General features: G+C 43.6%; 1 protein-coding gene across 1 annotated transcript in view; it reads left to right on the forward strand.

Annotated features, from left to right (window-relative positions):
- Positions 1 to 24,673, forward strand: part of tenm1 (teneurin transmembrane protein 1) — a 425,652-nt gene extending 400,979 nt beyond the window's left edge. Inside the window, exons 35-40 of the mRNA XM_079512339.1 lie at positions 2,491 to 2,702; positions 6,996 to 7,297; positions 12,603 to 12,930; positions 15,168 to 15,546; positions 16,922 to 17,064; positions 22,915 to 24,673. Of these exons, the coding sequence (XP_079368465.1) occupies positions 2,491 to 2,702; positions 6,996 to 7,297; positions 12,603 to 12,930; positions 15,168 to 15,546; positions 16,922 to 17,064; positions 22,915 to 23,679 (2,129 nt within the window). The 3' untranslated portion in view covers positions 23,680 to 24,673. The remainder of the gene's footprint in view (positions 1 to 2,490; positions 2,703 to 6,995; positions 7,298 to 12,602; positions 12,931 to 15,167; positions 15,547 to 16,921; positions 17,065 to 22,914) is intronic.

A 24,673-nucleotide genomic window follows, 5' to 3' on the forward strand; every position in this document is an offset into this window, starting at 1 on the left:
GGGGTGAGTAATCGATAGAAAAAAAAGAAATGGAAAGTGAACTATCCATTTCTATGTCTCCATTATGGATATGCTCTATGAAAATTCGTAATTTTCATTCGAGTTGGTCTTTAAAAGAACGGTAGATCAGAGTTATACAATCCTGAAAAATGTATCAACTGTACTGTACTGTAAACTGTAAACAATATGCTCATGCACCAACAGAACAGACATTCTGTACTGTAAACTGTAAACAATATGCTCATTCACCAACAGAACAGACATTCTGTACTGTAAACTGTAAACAATATGCTCATGCACCAACAGAACAGACATTCTGTACTGTAAACTGTAAACAATACGCTCATTCACCAACAGAACAGACATTCTGTACTGTAAACTAAACAATACGGTCATGCACCAACAGAACAGACAGTCTGTACTGTAAACTGTAAACAATACGGTCATGCACCAACAGAACAGACAGTCTGTACTGTAAACTGTAAACAATACGGTCATGCACCAACAGAACTCTTATTATTTATTTGTTGGACAATTGTGTCCCACTCCAGCACTCATTTCAGGTCCTTGGAAATCCCACATAATTATGAGCAAAATAAGTTTGATTTGTTTTTCCTGTCTTTTTTGTTGTTTTTAAACAGCAATGTTTTTTATGGAATTTGGAGACGCCTGGAGGCGGAGAAATTGTATCTATGTGAAGGAAGTTAAGGAACACATTAACATGTACAGTTTCGTTGTCTATTGTCTACGAGTTTCCATCACCACCCACACAATATCTCTGCACATTTCTGTAAATGGTGGAACTATGGATCTGTTAAAGGTTCTCTATGGAACTGCAAAGTGTTCTGTATAATATCTTTACATGGCACAACACCTTACAAGGATTTATTTGGCCCTGGAAAAGACAGAGACAACTATTTCAAATCTTCATGAAGACCAACATAGTTCTTTTTATGGAAACAAATGGCTCCAAATGTGTCTTTGATTAGGGCGTACATAGAACATTAGGACTATAGGAGCCATATCGAATCATTTTCATTTCCTTGTGGATCCTACCCTGCAAGAGTTTTCTAAGTGTGAGTGCCTGTGGTTTTTCCTATTAGCCCCGGGTTCAGAATCAACATTTCATCAGGAAAATAAAAAGGGAATATGCATACGCTGATGCGGCTCTTTCACAGTCTCCGGAGCACAACACTCACTCATGGTAATAGCAATCGGAGTCATCTCAAATAGCAATATAATGGTGTTTCATTAGTGCCTCAATTTCCTAATGGTGGTAGAGGTGTACTGGGTGGCAGCAGAGGTGATGAATTGTGTTGTTAAAGTTGATGTGCTGACATTAAGGAGCACGTTGGCCCATCATGGCTATTGTCTTTAGATTTCATTATGTCTCCATATTAAAGGTCAATGCGGGAAATGCCATTGAGGTGTACAGGCCAGTTGAGATCGAATGGATCCCTGCTGTGTGTGTCCGTGTTAATGATGTTGAATTAGGCCTTGATTTGATTTAATTAGCTGCGTATCGCTGGTGTAATGGCCAACTGGGGGCCGAAAGTGTGTGTGTGTCTAGCAGAGATGTAATGGCCAACTGGGAGTTGTGTGTGTGTGTGTGTGTGTGTGTGTGTGTGTGTGTGTGTGTGTGTGTGTGTGTGTGTGTGTGTGTGTGTGTGTGTGTGTGTGTGTGTGTGTGTGTGTGTGTGTGTGTGTGTGTGTGTGTGTGTGTGTGTGTGTGTGTGTGTGTGTGTGTGTGCGCGTGTGTACGTACATGCACGCATGTCTGCATGTTTCCATCCATGCTTGTACTGTACAGGTCTGTGACGTGTTCAAGTTCTATGGACACATCTCGGGTACAAATCTCCCAGTATGGAAAATAAATAATATCGGGATGCCATAGGTTTCAAAATATGGCCAAAATATGCGTCATTACAGCATGTGGAAATATATTTAGGGTCCAAAGGATGTTGCTTGCAGAATAATGAACTGCTACTTTTGATGCTTTTGTGTGATGCTGTAGTATGAAGTAAAGCGTTAATATACAAACAAAACACACACACTTAAATGTACGTTGTTACTGTCAACTTAATCGTATGTGTGCTTGAATGGACACAGGGGGGCATTAATACACACACACACACACACACACACACACACACACACACACACACACACTTAGGATTGAGACCAGATTCTACAAATGTCTTCAAAATCATGACAGTTTTCTGAAAAGCCTATGTTTCAAATCAGTGGTTCTCAAACTATTTCATGTCAAGGACCCCAAAAATGATATATTTGACCGCCAATCTGAAAATATGTTGTTCCAGGGACCCCCCCAGAAGCAAAGATTTGAGTTAAAAACGTTTGCTGTGAAAGAACATAATTATATTCAAAGATTTGCACACGTTTTTCACGATTTTTAAAAGATAGCATAATGCTTAAAACACCAAAAGGAGCTCCCATCTTAAACCACGGCGGTCTATCTGTGCACTAAAGGTCCTCTGACGAGTCGGCAGATCTTCCGCTTCAGCGAGGAGGGTCTGGTCAACGCCAGGTTCGACTACAGCTACAACAACTTCCGGGTGACCAGCATGCAGGCCGTCATCAACGAGACGCCCCTGCCCATCGACCTGTACCGCTATGTGGACGTGTCGGGACGTGTGGAGCAGTTTGGAAAGTTTAGTGTCATCTTCTACGACCTCAACCAGGTACACGATTATGGTTCCTTTTCAACAAGGCCAAGGTTCATGTTTTAGGTCGTTATTAGAGAAAGTAAAGGATGAGTGTTAAACTTTTCTCATTTGCTGCATTGTTTTGTTTTAACGATTTTAGCAATTTTTGACAGGGGGGCAGGGGCATTCGAACAAGTGGCTAAATATGTATTTCTTTACACATTTCTACTGCGATTTCTTTATTATTATTTACTGTAGTCCTACTACACTCCAGGAACTTACATCTGGCCACAAAAGATCACAGGATCAATTGAATGTGAAGGGGGAGGTGCAGGGCCGGATGAAGAACTCTGAGGGCCCCTGTTTTGGGCGGTTTTATGCCATTATATTGGCCTATTCCCGGTCGTCTACCCAGAGTGACAGCCAGGCAGTAACAAACACATTATTTTTATTTGACCCACATAGTAAGCAAATGGGTAAGAGAATTCGCCAGTGTATTTCAGTGTTTTTTACCTTTTTTTTGTCGAGCCACCTGACACGCTATGCATGCAGAATGAAAACAAAGCAATGCTGGATGGCGGATGTATGTCTTTTATTACACCAGAATCACCTCTCCACCTGACCTCACACGGCCCAGTGGGCCCACCCACCTTGAACAACAGCCAATCACCTGACCCCACACAGCCCAGTGGGCCCACCCACCTTGAACAACAGCCAATCTAGCGCATTGTTGCTGCTTTACACACAATTGAACTTTTCAGCTGCCTTCTCACCAACAATAAAACACTAATCTTTTTAGACACCATTTATTTCATTCGGATTAGCAGGGAAACTTTCTGTGGAGCTAAAAAAAAAAGATTTATCAATGGATTTGTCATCTAGGAGGGTTATTAAACAAATTGAGACCCCATGTAAATCGCAAAAATGCGGGGAAAATTCATGAGAGCCCCAAATCCATATGGCCACCATCAAAATCCTGTTAAAGCATTAGTTTTGCACAACACTCTTGGGATAAAAACAGCCATAGCCTTTATATTATCACAAATGTGAAGAGGTCAGCACATTTGAGCACATTTGGGCAAGTGGCTATGGCCCAAGGTGTGTTTTTTGTGCTAAACTAATGCTTGGAATGGATTCAGAATTATGAAAACCCCCTAGTTTGACACATGCTACTGAAATAATGAATTTTAGGTAATTTTGACTTATTGTGCCATAACATTTCCACCTCTATTATTTTATTAGAATCCTTTTTTTACATAAATTGATTGGTTTGATTACATTTGCTGTTAATGTTGCTTTGTGATATTTTGGCTTTGAGTGGTGTTTGGCTTTGTTATGGTTTTGTGGTTTGCTGTGGCTTTCCAATTATCCCTGACCCTGATCTACTTCTCATAAAGTGGGCGTGTCCAATGTACCTGTCACTCAACTCGCAGCTGGAGTGCTCTGAGATGAAGCAGAAAATAGTCAGTCTGAACAGGCGCATTTTAAAGTAAAGAAGGAAGCACCAGCACACAATAAATGTCTTTTCACATGGTTTATTACCTCTGACGAACAGACGCGGTTCGGCCAGTTGGGCCTTCCTCAGCGTTGTGGTCAAAGGCCCATCATAAACCATGTGAAACGGACATTTATTGTGTGCTGGCGCTTCCTTCTTTACATTTTGCATTTTGAGCCTTGCACCTTTAAAGGACAACTTTAGTTTTTTTCAACCAAGGTTCATGTTTTAGGTTGTTATTAGATAAACTAAAAGGTGAGTGTTAATTTTCTTTCATTTGCTGCTTTCTTTTGTTTTAGGGATTTTAGCAGTTTTTGACAGGGGGGCGGGGGCATTCGAGCATGGGGCTAAATATGTATTTTTTTACACAATGTTATGGTGATTTATTTTTTTATGGTTTACTATAGTCCTAATAAACGCCAGGAAATTACATCTGGCCACAGAAGATCACAGGATCTACTGAATGTGAAGGTAGCCTACTGGGGGGAAGGCTTATACTGTGTGTATAGGCTCAATATGTCAGTTTGGCACATTCAATAGATCCTGTGATCTTTTGTAGCCAGATGTAATTTCTTGGAGTCTAGTAGGACTATAGTAAATAATAAATAAAAAAATCGCCATAAAATGTTGTAAAAAAATACATATTTAGCCCCATGCTCGAATGCCCCCACCCCCCTGTCAAAAACAGCTAAAATCCCTAAAACAAAAGAAAGCAGCAAATGAAAGAAAATTAACACTCATCTTTTAGTTTCTCTAATAACAACCTAAAACATGAACCTTGGTTCAAAAAAGTTGTCCTTTAAGTGTACTCTTTGCGGGTTGTCAGCTTTGGCAGTCTTTTTTCCTCTCAGTACATTTTAAAATCTATATTATGTGCTGCTTCACTCTTACACTGTATCTATCCACCCATCCTTCTTAAACCTGTGTTATAAATACCAGTATGCGACTGTGGCTCAAGAGGTAGAGCAGGTCGTCCAATGATCCATGGGTCCTCCTGTCTACATGTCGAAGTGTCCTTGGGCAAGACACTGAACCCCAAATTGCTCCCGATTGTGCTTGCATGGCTTCCGCCGCAATCGGTGTATGAATGTGTGTGTGAATGGGTGAATGTAATGCACAATCTATGTAAAGCGCCTTGGATAAAGGCGCTATATAAATGCACCATTTTACCATTTACCAGTATGGGCTGGAATGGGTCCTTGACTCCTTGACTGTATAACCCATTATTATAATATGTTATATGCTGGCTGCTATAATATAGCTTTTACATGATGTAAGTGTTTATAGCGGACCACAATGCCATAGGGCTTTCTTGTGCTTTTATACTCGTTGATATCTTTGTGTATGTTGGAAGTGCTATTGTGCTCTTTCCTTTATCACCAAAATCAATCAATCAATCAAGCGTTGTGCGTGTTGCCAAGTCTGCCTTTTGACTGACTTTGATTGATTGAGTGATTTTGAGCTTTTTTTTCTCATTCTTCCTAATGTTGTTTTAAATCAGTGACATTTTCATGTCAAGGATCTCAAATGAATGTATTTGTCCACAGCCTCATCTGAAAACATTTTGTCACAGGAACTTTTCACACACAATTTGTGTATTTAAAAAGACAAATAAAATTGCCGATCTACAAGCTCACAATGCGAGGCTTGTAGATTTGCTTGTACTGTACATTACATACATTTCGGCCATTTAAAAATAGCAGATCTACAAGCTCACACTGCGTCGCGATACGACGCAATGTGAGCTTGTAGATCGGCTATATTTTCAAAAGATTTTGTACGGTAAATGGTGCATTTATATAGCGCCTTTATCCAAGGCACTTTACATAGATTGTGCATTACATTGACACATTCATACCGATGGCAGCGGAAACCATGCAAGGCACCAACCAGCACATCAGGAGCAATTAGGGGTTCAGTGTCTTACTCAAGGACACTTCGACACTAACTCTGGGGGAGCCCGGGTTCGAACTGGCAACCTTGCTGTTACCATCCAGACACACTACCCCTGAGCCACCACCGGTCACATTTTTAACTCGTGAAATGGGACATTCTGCAATATGAGTACTTTTACTTTTTCATTTTACTAGTCGCCAATGACGCCATTAACGTGTTATTTAGCGTTCTAATTAATGATAAACATATAATGTTGGCTTACTGCATATCAAAGCTCTCGGTCGATCGGCAGCTCCATGCTCGATTGGCTATCCCTTCAGCCACAATGCATTGAAAAACAGAAAGGTGGTGGATGAGGCCTTTCTAGTCCTTTTTATGAGAATTCCAGTTCAGATCGCGCTGGGTGAATAAAGCGACTGTGTTTAGTGGCTCAATAGCAACTCCCAGTGACCACGCGTCTAAATATGAATGCTTCTAAAGGCTCTTAGGTAGTCATTAGTCTGATCAGCGCGACCACCTTCACCATTGCTGTTTTGGGGAGACGAGGAGGCGGGCTTCTTCTACAACCATACAGGACTTCTACTTGTAACGGAGCACATCTACATTCTCCGCATTTGACCCATCTTGGAGTGGTGAGCTGCAGCCGTGCCACGCTCGGGGATAATTTGATTAGTTGATTTGACCCGCCCATCCAACCCATTGATGCCAAGCAGGGAGGCATTGGGTACCATTTTTTACAGTCTTTGGTATGGTATGACCCGGCCGGGGGTCGAACCCCGACCTCCCAGTTTCAGGGCGGACACTAACCACAAGGCCACTGAGCTGGTGAAGCACACCAAGGTGTTCAACTCTGCGTGTGTGTGTGTGTGTGTGTGTGTGTGTGTGTGTGTGTGTGTGTGTGTGTGTGTGTGCGTGTGCGTGCCACTGTGTGTGTGCAGGTGATCACCACCCACCTGATGAAGCACACCAAGGTGTTCAACTCCTACGGCCAGGTGGTGGAGGTGCAGTACGAGATCCTCAAGTCCATCGCCTACTGGATGACGGTGCAGTATGACGCGGCGGGGCGCACCACCACCTGCGACATCCGCGTGGGCGTGGACAGCAACGTGACACGCTACACCTACGAGTACGACGCCGACAGCCAGCTGCAGAGCGCCTCCGTCAACGAGCGGCCCCAGTGGCGCTACAGCTACGACCTCAACGGCAACATCAACCTGCTCAGCCACGGGACCAGCGCCAGGTACAGCCAATCAGTGGTGGTTACCGTTGTTGTCGGGCAGAAACCTCTTATCTATATATATATATATATATATATATATATATATATATATATATATATATATAGGTTTTGGTGGTTACATTCATTCCTAATATTTTTTTTTGGTGGTTAAAACTTCAAAATTCATAAACTTCCACGAAAATCAATAATTGAGTAGCCTAACTTTAATGTAAGCAAATTATAAATCCAGTCCACGGATATTTAAAAAAGCTGTTGAATGAATTCGCTTTGCACATGAAATAAAACACTGTGGAATATATTTTTTTTTTAAATTTGGACGAACGAAAAATTCCAAATCCCTAACCATACTAGATCCTTGGAGGCAATTAACACACAAAACGCCCGGGGGTATTTGGAACCATTAAATCAGGACGCCCAGCGATTTGTTTCTTCAGGACCTATTTCAAGGTGGCTCCGCGCCATTTTGGGAAGTAGCTGAAAGTAGCAACATGTAGCCAAAACACTGCCGAGGCGATCAATGGGAGGTATGATAAATTCTAACGCGACTAGCGACGGGACCGCGATGGGCCGTCAAAAACATAATCTTTGATTAGAATTGGACGGAATGATTTAGATCAAGAGTTAAATCACGTTTGTTAGTTAGTTAAGGGGGGTCCTTGCAAATAAAACATGTGAGAAGAACCTCTAGTCCTATACACTGACACCAAGCTAGACAGGAACGCCCAAAAACGTCACATCCGGTTTTAGCCTGGGGTAAGAATTTTCTATGGCTGCCAATGCAACTTGGTCCAATCCTTAATCACATACGGACAAACATCTATGCCGATGCTATCTAACTTGCGGAGGTAGTGTGCCTTGTCCACGGGCAACAGATCTTTCAACGTATGGCATTGCAAATACGTTTGATAATCGCTACTCTGCTCAATATTGTTTTGAAAATTCCGCAAATTGCATTGCAATGAACGAGTGCAAATCACAACTTCCCCAGGGGGTGGGCGGAGTCACAGTTTGAGGCGCTGATTACGCGCCGTGGTGTCAGTGTATTGGACAGGGGGTGGGCGGAGTCACAGTGGTGTCAGTGTATTGGACTCGATATACGCCATAGTGTCATAGTAAATAAGTGTCATACATATTCTGAAGAAAACCAGGAGACTTGACATTCAGTAATTGGGTCTTATGATCAAAATAAGAACATTATAATGGTGGGTAAAAAAAAGACAAGGGCAAGTCTTTGCCATGGACACATTTTGTCCGCGTACGGACATATTGATGACCCCGGCAATGTGGCACCCTACAGTATAGCATATTGATGACCCCGGCAATGTGGCACCCTACAGTATAGCATATTGATGACCCCGGCAATGTGGCACCCTACAGTATAGCATCAGAGCCAATGTGGCACCCTATAGTATAGCATATTGATGACCCCGGCAATGTGGCACCCTACAGTATAGCATCAGAGCCAATGTGGCACCCTATAGTATAGCATATTGATGACCCCGGCAATGTGGCACCCTACAGTATAGCATCAGAGCCAATGTGGCACCCTATAGAGCGTCGCAGTCCCGCCTCCTACCCTGGACCAGGAAATGAAACCCAATGCATTATTCTCATAGACATTTCTTAAAGTATTTATTTAAAGACGGTTACGCCGCGGACAAAGCCAACTCGAGTCGTGACAACTCATGACAACACAAACAATATTTTGGACCAAACAAATAATTACAAAGAAGAAAAACAACAAAGAAAGTGTTGTAACCTGCCGTTTTTTTCTTCTTTCTAATTATTTGTTTGGTCCAAAATATTGTGTGTGTTGTCATGAGTTGTCACGACTCGAGTTGGCTTTGTCCGCGGCGTAACCGTCTTTAAATAAATACTTTAAGAAATGTCTATGAGAATAATGCATTGGGTTTCATTTCCTGGTCCAGGGTAGGAGGCGGGACTGCGACGCTCTATAGTATAGCATCAGAGCCAATGTGGCACCCTACAGTATAGCATCAGAGCCAATGTGGCACCCTACAGTATAGCATCAGAGCCAATGTGGCACCCTACAGTATAGCATCAGAGCCAATGTGGCACCCTACAGTATAGCATCAGAGCCAATGTGGCACCCTACATCGTAGCATCAGAGCCAATGTGGCACCCTACAGTATAGCATCAGAGCCAATGTGGCACCCTACAGCATAGCATCAGAGCCAATGTGGCACTCTACAGTATAGCATCAGAGCCAAAACTCTGACCATTTTAACATTACAAAGGTTTGCTCAATCACTGAGCTTGCTCTAGAACAAACACAGTTCAAAGTAAAGAGTATGGTGCCCGTGTTCCTGTGCCTAACTGCTGCAGCTGCTTTGAAGTCGTTTTCCCCCCATTTCGGCTGTTTAAATATTTAACATTGTTTCGCAGTGTTGAATTGGGAAGTGTTCTTTTGTCAAAACAGTTATAATTCACAAGCGGCACAGAGTCTACATTTTATTATAACTTGCTTGTTGCACGTTCTGCTTGACCAGGTTAGATCAGGTTGCATCAGTCGGTATACATCAGTTTGTTACACTGTGGTACCATGCGTTCTCCAATGAAACCTTATGGTTATGGAACTCTTATAATGAATCCAAAGAAGGAACTTTGAGACTAGTCGCGCTCCACACATAACTATCATCTCTGTCGGGGGGAATCCTCAGTATGTCCTGTCAAGGGCCCCTGGGGGTCCCCGGACCCCACTTTGAGAACCACTGGCCTAGATTGACAGTTTAATGGGACTTTGGTGAGCCGTGCGAGCCACAGGAAAACATGGCAACCCTGTCTGTAGTTGCTGCAGCAACAAGACAAGCAGCTTTTAGTTTTTTCCTCCGCCATTATTAATCCTTCACACAGGCCTTATTGATATTCATAATAACACCTGGGCTAGATGTCAACTAATTGTTCTTCACTCTGTGATGTCGGAGGTGCTGCGCGGCGTACGCACGCACGCACGCACGCACGCACGCACGCACGCACGCACGCACGCACGCACGCACGCACGCACGCACGCACGCACGCACGCACGCACGCACGCACGCACAGACAGACAGACAGACAGACAGACAGAGGTTACACAGTTCTTAGACTGTGGCTGTACTTTCCCATTAACAATATTCTGTATATTTATCCCTTCAAGGCCCAGATATATTTCTACTTGCAAAAAAGAGTATGTATGTATGTATGTATGTATGTATGTATGTATGTATGTATGTATGTATGTATGTATGTATGTATGTATGTATGTATGTATGTATGTATGTATGTATGTATGTATGTATGTATTATGCAAATTGTATGCACATTTATAATAATATTAAAATAATAATAATAAATTAATCATTTGCATTTGGGAGATATCTTTCACAATAATAAATGTACATGTTCTAGACATTCTAATGATCTCAAAAAATATATATATATATTACAGGCATTTTACTTACTATTTTCAGGGTTAAAGGTTAAAAATAGTTTGTTACACATTTTACAAGAGTCCAGAGATTTTGAGAGTGTGAATTTCTGCCTCTGTGGGGGGTATTTATATGCAAATATCATGACCAATGGCATTGCAAGACTAAACAATGAACAACAATGATGAAAAATGAATTAATTAAATAAAATGTAAATGTTTCCCAAAAGCATCGTTGCCGATGGGGCCTGAAGGGATATATTTATTAATTGTGCAGGCCCAGTGTACTGTACTGTACTGTATGGGGCTCCATCTTGCGCCACCCTTATCCCTTATACATAAACTTATTTGCCATTTTTTACTATTTTGAAAATAATTTTAAAATAGTTCAACTAGCCAATCTACATCTACATGTTGTGAGCTTGTAGATCAGCTATTACTATATTAAAATAGTAAAAAATGGCAAATAAGTTTAGGGATAAGGGTTAAGGGGTGGCGCAAGATATAGCCCATGTCTTTTCTTGCTGAGAAATGTGATCATTTGGTCTTCACGTCAGGGTGCAGTGCAGTGTATTTTTGGCACACAGTCATTTTTTTCTGGCATCATTGGTTGGGAGGATGCACTGCATCATTGGTTGGGAGGATGTGGGGATGTTTACTCTTCTCTTGCTGTGTTTTAATAGTTTGTAGAGCCTAACTGATTGCAATTTGTATTTAAATTAGTCTTTGACTGGACAATTTGCCTCACAGTGGGGTGACATAGCCTCGAACAAAATATTACATGATTTCAGATGCCACTATGTTAGTGGTTGCATTTTGTAAAGTCACCAAATTTGCCTCAGCATTAGTGTTGAATCTTGAAGGTTTGCCTGGGCCATTATTCCATATCAGCCTTGAACAGCGGCAGCTGCTTTTGACTGACACACGGTCACACACCCCCTGTTTTGTCACCCTGCCCACCCCGATGCAAACTAGTTTGTTGTTGACCATGAAACTGATAAACTGGGGCAGGAGTAAATATTCAGTTTGTTCCCTAACAAATTGTCACGCTTGCACTAAAATGGATTGTCAGTCTGTTTGCTATTCTTGAATTTGACAGTTTTGAGTCCACCTGACAGAGACAATATAATTAACAATACCTAACAATTTATCAGTTCAACAATCGACAAAAAAGAAAAGCCCCCTGCTGTTTGTTTCCTTTGAATTTGCCACCCAATAGAATGTTGAAAACAGGATGTTGGTCCGTTTGGTCCTCTGGGGAGCGCCACCCAATAGAATGTTGAAAACAGGATGTTGGCCCGTTTGGTCCTCTGGGGAGCGCCACCCAATAGAATGTTGGTCCGTTTGGTCCTCTGGGGAGCACCACCCAATAGAATGTTGAAAACAGGATGTTGGTCCGTTTGGTCCTCTGGGGAGCACCACCCAATAGAATGTTGAAAACAGGATGTTGGTCCGTTTGGTCCTCTGGGGAGCACCACCCAATAGAATGTTGAAAACAGGATGTTGGTCCGTTTGGTCCTCTGGGGAGCACCACCCAATAGAATGTTGAAAACAGGATGTTGGTCCGTTTGGTCCTCTGGGGAGCGCCACCCAATAGAATGTTGAAAACAGGATGTTGGTCCGTTTGGTCCTCTGGGGAGCGCCACCCAATAGAATGTTGAAAACAGGATGTTGGTCCGTTTGGTCCTCTGGGGAGCGCCACCCAATAGAATGTTGAAAACAGGATGTTGGTCCGTTTGGTCCGCCCTCAGCCCTCCTCTTCCGGTGGCTTATGCTTTCATTCCCACTAATCCCCAATGTTCACATGTTCCGAATGCCCCTGCCGACAGAGTCATTAGCGCAGCTAATCTCCCCCCCCCCCCCCCCCCCTCTACCCAGGCTGACGCCGCTGCGGTACGACCAGCGCGACCGCATCACACGGCTGGGAGAGCTGCAGTACGGCCTGGACGAGGACGGCTTCCTGCGGCAGCGCGGCAACGACCTGTTCGACTACAACTCCAACGGCCTGCTGGCACGCGTCTACAACCGCCTGACGGAGCGCGCCGTGTGGTACCGCTACGACGGCCTGGGCCGCCGCGTGGCCACCAGGACCAGCCTGGGCCAGCAGCTGCAGTTCTTCTACGCTGACCTGTCGCACCCCACTCGGGTCAGCCACCTGTACAACCACACCAGCAACCTCATCACCTCGCTCTACTACGACCTGCAGGTGTGTAGTGGTGTGAGGGACCAAGCAGTCAAAGCATAAGGATACATTTTATTTTATTTCAAAAGGTAACAATGAATTAACAAAATATTCAACAAAACATGTTATAGGGCCCTTAAGAGGTCAACAGAACATATGAAAATAACGCGTAACCAAACATAAAGTGAACTCAACTAACAGACCTCGTAGGGACACATGAGGGAGGCTTATGTTGTGGTGGACCAAACCAATAATTACACACAGGGGCGGACAGCAATTAGAGCCAACTAGAATCACTAAGCAATTCCTCTGCATCAAAGCTGGCTCCATCCTCAGCCCCATCTTTTGCCCTTCAAAGCATATAGTCAATAGTCACAGTGAACAATAATAAACAATCTCAATAAACAATACTAAATTAACTGGTTGTGTTTTATCTTACTGTAAATGTCAATATTGGAAGGTAGAGTGAATGCAAGTGTGAGTTTGAGGAGTCTTCTCTTAATGTGAGGCTGTGATCACAGCCCTCACAAGTGGTCGGGATGCAACCGTTACGGATATAGTCAGGGGTGCACATAACTGGTGTGCAAGTAAGTGCTCATGCATGGTCACAATAAGTACTCTTGCGTATTGTCGCCAGTATCAACATTTAGCATTTGGCATTTATGTCACGTACGTACTACAAATGTCTATCTACGCCCTGTAAGTAGACTTAGAAATAAAACAAGTGTTGACAAATCATTACAAGTGACTCTTATTTTGAAGAGGAAGTCCATTTTGGTTGTAACCAAACTGCCATGACAGTTGAAAGTGAAAGTTGTTAGGATGCCATCCGGAGCACTAGTCTAACCAATAAACAAGAACCCACATGGATTAAACACAAGCTTTTAGCTAAAGTTCATATATTTACCATATGAAAACCCATGCGTCAGTGACGTAAACATCCATTCATTCAAGTTTTATTTATTCTCGTAATCAAACTCATTTTCAGTGTCGTCGAGTAATACAATCACATAGAAAAACATCACAATACATCAGAAGATCAGGAAAAGAAAAAACAAATGTGTGAATTACATAGGTTTACAAATAAAAAAGCTAAGACAAATTTCAAAACGATCTAAAAACAATGTACACACTTTGGAAGTACGTTAAACATGGTATAGGTGAGTAGTTCATTTTATCTATCTCATGCTGACTTTCAACCGCAGTGTGCACCGAGCAACATCTCCAGGTGCTCCTCTGAGAACTAGCCCAAAACCTTTATGTACACCCCTGGTTATAGTCTGGGAAATAATCAAGTTCTTTCACAGTCATCATATTATAACATGCGTATATCTATTCCACAACACAGTATTTTGTAAAATTAGAGCTTTTACTTTTGTATTCTTGTTTTCCTCACGAAAGGCCTTTATTCCTCTTCTACCGGCTTCTACAATCTGTCGCGTTGCTTGCGATGCATTGTGAGCTTCGGCTAATCTCTTTGGCTATTTTTGCCGAAGAGATTTGGTGTTGATGGAAAATGTGGTCAAAGTACAGTAGCAATTCAAATCCAGTTCTCTGAAGCCTCACGCATACTAACCTACTCACCACAGTGGTTGGGAAAAGTACAACATGGCGACACTTAAGCTGCGGTATCACAATATCATCCCTAACACCTCCCCCTTTATCATACAACAACAGCTGTGAGTGTGGCTTCAGTTCAGGTCAGGGGTGGGCAACTTTGGCGATGGCGAGGGCCAATATATTTCCCCACTCACTCCATAGGCCCACAGTGCATATTACTGTCGTAGCAAAAACAGCCGATCTACAAGCTCAAAAGCTTTGAGCTTGTAGATCAGCTATTTTTGCTATATTTTAATTGAAAACCTAATTTTTTTTGCTATTTTTGAATTGGAATCCTGAAAAGTAACCTTTTTTATTGAATTTCAAATGCATTTAGTTATAGTTAAGTGCTAGTCATTTAATACTAGTCATAAGTAATTAAAGCGGGTTTGAAATTGTAACAGCTGAAATCAATACTATATCAGTATTCTAATATTAACATGCGGGCCGCATTAAGTGAAGGTGGGGACCGCATGTGGCCCCTGGGCCGCCAGTTGCCCACCTCTGGTCTGGACAGTCTGTCTCGAGAGACTACTATACCCACCTGAAAACCAGGCATACTTAACGAACTGGTGGGTGTGGCCACATAAAAACATAATTTTAACACTTTGGGTCGGGAAATCACAGCATTCCATGTTTAATAGTTCCATGCCTCCCCGCAGGGCCACCTCATCGCCATGGAGCTGAGCAGCGGGGAGGAGTACTATGTGGCGTGCGACAGCGCGGGCACGCCCCGCGCCGTCTTCTCCAGCAGGGGGCGCCTGGTGAAGGAGGTGCTCTACACGCCCTACGGCGAGGTCTACCAGGACACCAACCCAGACTTCCGGCTGGTCATCGGCTTCCACGGCGGCCTGTACGACCCCCTGACGCGGCTGGTGCACCTGGGCAGGCGCGACTACGACACGCTGGCCGGCCGCTGGACCTCGCCCAATCACGAGCTGTGGACGGAGCTGAGCAGGGAGCCCAAACCCTTCAACCTGTACGCCTTCAAAGACAACTGTCCCGTCGGCACGGTGGAGGAGGTGACCAAGTTCGCTACGGGTGAGAACGCGTAGTTGTAAACTCTGCGGAATGAAAAACGCCTCTCGGGTTTTGACATTTAATGTATCGCTCACGCACCCCGGCGCCTGCGGTGTCGCTCTCATAGTGATGCGCTGCTGGTCTCTCAGAATCAGAATCAGCTTTATTTGTCACATCACATTACAAGTAAGGTGGGTGAAATACTTTGCAGTTACGGGGGATAGAGACAACAATTAGAACTACACAGCTGCAGCCATATTTCGGCGCTGCCCTCAGCTTCCTTGCATCTCGAGAAGAAAAAAAGAAAAGGTGGGAGGGTGGTTGGGTCTCATGCCAAACCGGTGCCACACACCGGAAAAAGTCAATCTATTAGCTCACAATGTGTCGCCAAGTAATAGCCAAATAATGCTACTGCATTATACATAAAAAACTATCCTTAAATAAAAAAGATATACAGTATCTTTTCATGGATATAGATATAGATATCATCTGTATGGCTATCTTTAGTAGCTATCTTTAAACATCCATGCAGGCTGCAAGAGAGTTGGATGCGACTCATTGTGAGCCCAAATATGCAACTACACTTTATAAATAAGCCCCAAAAAACGTAACCCGCAACAACCAATATTTACAATCAGCTTTACAGAAAAACAAGCCCAAAATCACTTCTGGTAAGCAGACATGGCAACACTTGATTGTGAGCTTATTACAGTAGATTACCAATCGTACAAAGTATAAATCACGTTATACTCGAAGACAGAAAAACAAGAGTGAAGGTAACGGTAGCAACCACTAACCACAGGCCCAGTTCGCCGTGTCCCTCTGACAGTCAGAGAAAACATGACTGACAGACCAAGCATTGTGTTAATGGACATCTGTGACATCTTCCTGTTTGCTGTAGAACTCACAAACCCCCCTGCCCCAAACCCCCCCCGCCCACACACACACACACACACACACACACACACACACACACACACACACACACACACACACACACACACACACACACACACACACACACACACACACACACACACACACACACACACAGAGAGATAGATGGAATAGTGCAGTGGGAGGATGAATAGATTAGGTGGGAGGTCAGTGGGTGAATGTGTCCCTCCAGATAATGGAACATTCAGTGGGTCTGTCACGCGTTCAACCACAGCAGGACACGTGGTACCTCTACCAGTGAGTGAGTGCTGCTCTGCTTGCCAACATAACACATACACTGTGATTCCCTGTCTCTTCCTGGGCAACGGATGACCTTTTTGTTAAGTTCACAATGATGCACACCGTTATATGTACACAATGTTCTGCTTTTTAATGTTTGTGTGTGTGTGTGTGTGTGTCGTGTGTGTGCCGTGTGACGTGCGTGCGTGCGTGCGTGCAGGCATCGGGAGCTGGTTGCAGCTGTTTGGGTTCCAGCTCCACAACGTGGTTCCAGGTTTTCCGAAGCCTGGCGTGGGGAGGATGGAGCAGACCTATGAACTGCAGACCACCCAGACCACCACACAGGACTGGGACTCCAGCAAGGTGCACGCCACACTTATAATAGTGCACAAAAACCAACCAAATAACACCAACTACAATTGGACGGGTGGAAAGAAAGGGACTGGCATGCTCTGTCATGTTTGTTTGTTTGTCTAGCCGAGGTTCTCTTGGAAACGGAAAAATGATAGAAAGACGTAATGCTAAGAGAGGGCTACTTCACTTCACTAAAACAGTACTGTGTTTACTAAACTAACTAAAACTAACACAAATCATAGCAGATGTCAATAGTTTTAGTCTTTGTCATGTATCTTCAAAAGTAGCAATTCCCTGCGCCACGTTGGAAAAATAAAATAAGTAAATAAATAAATAAATATTTGAACATTTTCGCTTATAATGACTCACTGGGACGCCAGGTGATTAAGGGATGTATGGTTGCAGCAGGCAAGAAAACGTGTCTACTGCGTAACAGTGCACATAACATGTTTGCCGGTCTAAAATCAGAATAACCTGCATAAATGTGTATATTCACAAAGGAACCAAGTTTAAGGTTAAATGTGAATGCTAGGTGGGTGGTAGTTGCCATCCTCTGGGACACCCAAATGTACCCCTGTCTGGAATCCCACACATCCACATCCCCTCTGGGATGCTGCTGTTCTGCATGTGCCCCAGCAGTGAGCAGCTCTAGTGAGCACACAGGGGAACCGTTAAGTGTCCTGCTTCACTTGTATGCGATTCCCAAGGAAACCTTATTTGGGGAGCGCTCGTTTCCGTTTCACACAATGTCCTGCGTACTGTACGTGCAAGGTTATGCAAATACAGTACGCTAAAGGAATCTCTTTTTTGTAAATCACTTGAAATGCAACAACAAGGCAGGCGACAGCCAGGCCTTGGGTTCTCGCGAGCCATGCCCGAGTGTGTGACTTGTGAAGGCATCACACTTCGACTAGCGATGCCTCCAAATTGGCAAGCCCTGCTGGTTGGACTAGGTTATCACGACGTCAACAAAAATTAGTTCTCCCTCCGTGCATGTCAGCCAATCACAGCGATTGCGGCTAGAGGAGCCGAGGATCAAACCAAGGGCTTTCTGATTCCTTGTGTGCAGGCTAGTTCTTTCATCGGGTGCACAGCTCTGCATCCAGTAGCCAATCATCCCCAGCACTCACTTAGTTCTTGTCATGATCTTAGCCTCTGCTCCTGCCCTATGTGTCCTCCCCTTGTATTGTGTTGTGACTTTGCAGTGTGTGGCTTCTCCTCGTTCTACCCTCCCCCTGCCCTCTCTGTTCGGCCTTGATTCCACCTCGGTTTCCCAGTTGTGCATTACTTTAGACTTTGGGTATCCAACGTAGCGATCAGTGGGAAAGTTCATTTATTTTATGAACTAGTTCAGTTCACAGTTCAGAAATTTAAAAAGGAACTAATTCAGTTCATAGTTCATAATTCAACATTTTGAACTAAAGTTCATGGTTCCAAAAAATGAACGATTTTAGTTATTTTTCGTTCACACACCAGAAATGAACGCGTTCACAATGACGTTCATCAGGCAGAAATACAGTACGTTCAGTTCACATTCAGCCCAAATGAGAACGCGTTCGTGAACTATCGTTCTTTGAACGCGTTCTGGTACAACACTGGTAGCGATAGTGCAGATCAAATGGGTTCATATCTGAGTCAAGTCTCCCGAGGAGTCACGTCTGAAGCCTGTCCTGGCCGGGTTATCCGGACGTAAAAACAAATCCTCGATAGTTCAGGTAGGCTATGTTTGAGTTGCCAGTTTGTTGTTTGTTCCATGTTTCCTGAGAGTTTGTTCTTGTGTTCATGTTAGTCTGGGCTACTTAAGTTTTAGTTTTGACACCCTCTGTGATGGTTTGCTTATGTTAAACATCTTATTAAGTAAAGTTTGGTTCAACCTGAGCTTTGGTTTACTGTGTGTTTGGGTCCCAGTTTCTTAGCTTTTCGTTGTTTTAGACTCTTCGTATAAATGTATTACTTCCTCAGCCTTGATCACGCTGTGAGGAAATATCAGGCCAAAACATCTGTGTTGCTGCTGTCTGGGTCATGGGTCAAGTAAACACTTCCAAATAGTGGGCCAAATGACAAGGCAGTAGCTTGTAGTATGTAGCGGCTGTCTGCGAATCCAGAAGGTCCCCGTTTCCATCCGTGGCTCCTCCAGCCTCTGGTTCAGTGTCCTTGACCAACACGGGATATTTCACTTTCAAACATGTTTTTAAAGTCTACTCATGCAGGCTTTTTTGCACCCGAGACAGTTTTTAAGTTGTTCTTTCTATATTTTTCCATGATAAATTCATCGAAAACACCTGTTCTTTGTTCTGCATGGGGACTGATAATGTCCTTCTAATACATAAAGGGGTCATTACTTTTTTATTTATTTCTTTTATTTCTTTCTTTTCTTTTTCTTTTCCACGAAAATATCAAACACCCACCCCTCCCCCTCACATATTAAGGCAATATGAGCACAAAGAACAGGTGTTTTCAATGAATCTAACATGGTTCAAATGGATTTTGAAGTTACAATGGGTTTATATAGACGCCTTAACAGACGACGTCACACTGATAAGCAACAGCATGCACGCACAAGAACCCTGCCTCTCATAAGATGCAATGGAAAAGTTCTAACTACACTCACGTGTAAAAAATGCAACATCAAACTCTCAGATGCTGTTTTTCTCCCAGTGTGGAGGAAGAATGATTAGGATTTTTATTGTGATCTCTCGCCCTTGAAATACAGTAGGGCCATTCTACCGAATTGGTTCAAATTGCAGTCCCACAATGAAAAACACATTAAAAAACAATTTAGTGTTCAGACTTTTCACTGTAGTAATGTCATAGTATGGTCTAATTAATCACAATACATTAATTGAGATAATATAAAATTAAATATATAAAAAAACATCCTTTATATGTTACATCCTATTGGAAGGTGGCTGTCCCAACCTCTAACCCCTACATTTCAATTCATGAAAAAAGTACTTAAATGATTTTTGTCACTTTCCTAAATACATTTGAATACCCACATTTGATTTATTTTATAGGGAAGTTGAGATAATGAAATTGATTTTGTAGATTTTATTTTATTAAAAAACTTTATATAAAAACTGCTGTCCCATGTTTTCATGTCACTACCGAAACAGAAAGAGTTTAAGTCCATATATGGAGCCTGGTTTAAGCCACACCCCCATACTCTTTACCAAGAAGTGACATAGACTTCATGTTCATCATGGCCAAATGATGAGTAGCTAGTTTACTTCAGTCTGAAATTAATGTCTTCCAAAGTCTGAAAATCAGTGTGTGGTTTTAAGGAGTGTCACTACTCCTTAAAACCACCATAAACTATTTTGGTTTTTCTGCTAAATGTGATGTTTCTATCCATGTACATCAGTTCAAATCTGTTTTTCTTAGCTATTTTTTGCATAGCATTGTAGAGTTAAGCTAAAAACTAGATAAAATTGTCACTACCGAAACAGTCACTACCGAAACAATTAGTCACTAATTAGTGACAAAATTGGATGTTTATGCTTTTTAATGTACTTAATTCTGATTCTATTTCATCATGTGGTCCAAAATACCAAAACAAAATGTAAAAAGTGTGGCAGAGAGAGACAGAGTGAGAATGCAGGCAAAGGAGATGGAGAGGTTTGTTGGGCTTCCACACGACGTAGCACCAAAGTGATCAGGCAGTAGTAGTAGTTTAGTAGTAGCTTGAGCAAACGTAAAGCATCTTATGAGTTAATATTTAGCAAAATAGTTAAGTGACTATGGCACCGCATTGTAAAGACAATGCTGTGGTCACTACCGAAACAGTGCAGTCACTACCGAAACACTGGTTGTTTTGTCTAAAATCAAAGATAGTGAGTTAACCAATATTTTAAGATCATGATTGGTTAGGTGTATGTGTAATGTCAACTACCAATTACAAAGAATATTGTGTTTAGATTTTGATTACTCTCAATAATTCAACATAAATCTTTTTTAAGATTTCAATTTAAATGTATTTAATTGTGGAACCACCTACCTAAATTCTTAAAAATGGTCTGTACAGGGGGGAATTGAAAAAAAAAATAATAGATTAAAATAAGTATCTTTATTTGAAGGTAAAAGTCTATGTTTCGGTAGTGACACATTTTGGGAGAGGAAAGATATTCCAATACATTATTGATACAATATGATAATTGACTGTGCCTTTACTAAATATGTGTCCCTTAGATTTGGTGCAACATGAATATGGTCAAAGTTTTTCCAAAATAGCATACAAATTTCACACAATTTCCAACTCTGAATTTGAACCAATTCGGTAGAATGGCCCATATAATCCTTGGTTTCTGTTGTGTTTGAACAATAATAGCAATTCAAATCAGTTGTCCTCAAAACCACACCTCCAGTCGCTGTCATAAGTTCGGGAGTTGCGCTCATGATCGTGGCAGCAGAGCCTAATTGTCCATGGCTGCATGCGCACCTGAAACCCATCAAGTATAATTTATGCTTCGTCCCGCGATGGTGTCGCGCACGCAGACCTCTACGCTCATAACAGTCGCATCTGCGATGCGATGTGAGCTTGTATATCAGCTGTTCTCTGTGCGCAATACTGTTGCGCAATGAAGTATAAATGTCTCCTAGGGTGCACCTCACTACCCAACACACAAGAGGAGGTTGAATGAACTGAAACCAGCGCTCCCCAAAACAACAGGTTTGGAGATCTGTTGGGAATTGATTACATGAAACAGTCACCCGTGCGCTCAGTCGCAATGTTTGTAAACAAACAATTGGTCTATGGGAAGGGGCCATGTCTGATTAAATTACTATCCAATATCTATACTGAATCAAGCTACTTAAAATGACCCCACACCTGTTTTAAAGTGAAATATCCCTTTAACCACCAAGAAGCCTGGATGGCTAGGTTCCAGGCTTAAAATTATTAATATAAATATTTTCGGAAATGTCTATGGTTAAAAGGTAATGGGTTTTCTATCTGTGGCACCACAAAATGGCCACCACTTCTATGCCCTATAAGTTTTAAATGGTTAACCTACCCAAAGCTCTCCTGCGTACGCCTCATTCGGAGCAAGCCAATGCAGAGAAGTAATTTCCCCTAGGAGATCATTACAAATCCTCCTTTATCCTCGATTCCTAAACACTTCAGTAATTCAGAAATCTATTTATGAGGTATGTTTTCTCATACAAGGGATTTGTCTCCTTAAGGCAAGGCAATAGCTCTACATCCTACAGTACATCAATAACACGGCTACAGAATAGATCCTTTGACTTTGCATCCTTTACGATGTCACTGGTTCACTGGCTAATTGGCAGATAGTTTAGACACCAAATGGACCCTTGAGGTCTGTTACTCTGTGTACACTCCATTGGACACAGAGTTATGCAGTGTCGATTCGGATCCCAGAGATACAAATTAAAAAGGTCTAGCAGTCGTGCATCCGGCTTGGGTGAGCGTCCTTATGGACACAAATGGCCGTGTTTGAGGAAGGGAGGCCACCGCTTCAGTATTAGTCTTTCCACGCTGTTTTCTCTGAAAATACGCCGCTGTCCGTGGTTTTGCTCAGACCGGCGAATTCGGGGCTCATTTCAGATTTGGCGGTCATCGCGATTGGAATATTGGCATTTTCTGGAGAAAGGATGGAAGTCGCCGTAGCTCGCTAGCATAGGCACGATTGCTACTAGCATTTAAGATGGCGACAAACAGGACGTGCGTCATAGTAGAATTTCCTCCGATCACGTGGCACCCACTCGCTACCACTTTTGTCCACCAGGTGGCACTCAAAGTGTTAATTATTGTTTTGCCAATTATTTGGGGGCACTTCCAGTATCCTGGCGGCCCAGCATGCAGTGAGAAGCTTACAGTAGTGTGTGTCCTCCATGCAGGTGGTGTTGGGGATCCAGTGTGAGCTCCAGAGACAGCTGCGGAGCTTCATCTCTCTGGAGAGGCTACCCCTGGTGTCGGAAGCCGTGGGCTCGTCGTGCCGCCGCCCCTCTCACCCGCCCCCCTTCGCCTCGCGCCCCTCCCTGCTCGGCCCCAGCGTCCGGCTGGCCGTGGCGCGCGGCGGCCGCGTCAGTGCCGAAGTCATCGGTGTGGCCGGCGAGGACAGCCGGCGAGTGGCGGGCATCCTGAACGGCGCCGTGCACCTGGGCGGCCTGAGCTTCACGGTGCGCGGCTGCGACACGCACCACTTCCTGCAGTCGCGGCCCGTGGAGGAGGACCTGGGCCCCGGGGCCGGGCTCGGGGTCGGCGGCCGCGTCCTGGAGAGCGGCGTCAACGTGAGCGTGTCGCAGATGAGCGCCACGGTCGGCGGCAGGACTCGCCGCTTCGCCGACATCACCCTGCAGCAGGGGGCGCTCTGCCTGAGCGTGCGCTACGGCGGCACGGAGGAGGAGGAGCGGGCAAGGGTGCGGGAGGAGGCGCGGCGCCGGGCGGTGGAGGGCGCCTGGGAGAGGGAGAGGAGGCGGGTGGAGGAGGGCGCCGGGGGGAGCCGGGTGTGGAGCGAGGCGGAGAAGCAGCAGCTGCTCTCGGCAGGCCGGGTCCAGGGCTATGACGGATACTACTCGCTCCCCATCGAACAGCAGCCCGAGCTGTCCGACTGCCCCTCCAACATCCACTTCATGACACTGAGCGAGGTGGGGGGCAGGTAACAGAGACACGCCCCTCCCAGCCCCGCCCGCCCCTCACCCCCCACCAAAGACTGCCTGTTTCTACTCCTTAATCCTGATTTGTTCTAATGTTTCTATACTGTATCCACAACAACAACGTAAACAAGAAGACATCAACGAAGACAGACAGCTTCATCACAGAGAGAGAGAGAGTGTAAGAGAGTGTAAGAGAGATTGGGGGAAAACATGATTTCCAAATGCCTTTTAAGTGTGACAAAATGATGGTATTTTATTATTATTGTCCAGTTTATCCAATTTCTAAACAGTGGCACAAAGCAGTGTAGTTCAACTGTGGCTTTGCTTTTTTTGTATCCAGACTCAACGGAGACCGACCGACCGACAGACTGATTAATAACTGAATGACTGACTGTCTGACGGATGAACTGAATGACTGACTGTCTGTCTGACTGATAAACTGAATGACTGATTGAACTGTCTGACTGTGGTCGCTCTCTCGACAACCGTTCATCATATTGGACTTTCCGCCCAACGCCAGCGAACCGTGGAAATGAAGACGGTAGGACTGGCCGGTTAATAACCCTCCTCCTCCAGACACAAACTCATACCAAGAGCTCTCTGTTTGCCATTTGAGTTACTTACATGGTTTACCTCGGATATACAGTACTATCGTTTACATATTGTGCAAGAGAGGCCTTGTTGACTCTGACACTCCCCCTTTAGAGAAGGAAACGTGTGTTTTCTGCCTCTGGCGTGTGCTTCTACTGTAGTTTGTATGAGTGTGTATACTAAGATCAAGAATGTACATAGCCAGTGCTTTCACACTGAAAAAAAGTGCTCAGCTGGAGAAAAAAAATATTCTGTTGTTCATAAGTAAGTGTCAGTATTGTTAATCAATAGGAAAAAAAAGATTACATTTTTTTTTGCAAAGAATTATACATGGCTATAGTAAATATTCTCGCTAAAGAATCTGAATCTTTATTGGGTTACAGTGCTGATTAAAGTTATTATGTGTGAA

This window comes from Electrona antarctica (assembly GCF_951216825.1).
Source record: "Electrona antarctica genome assembly, chromosome: 1".
Lineage (NCBI taxonomy): Eukaryota > Metazoa > Chordata > Actinopteri > Myctophiformes > Myctophidae > Electrona > Electrona antarctica.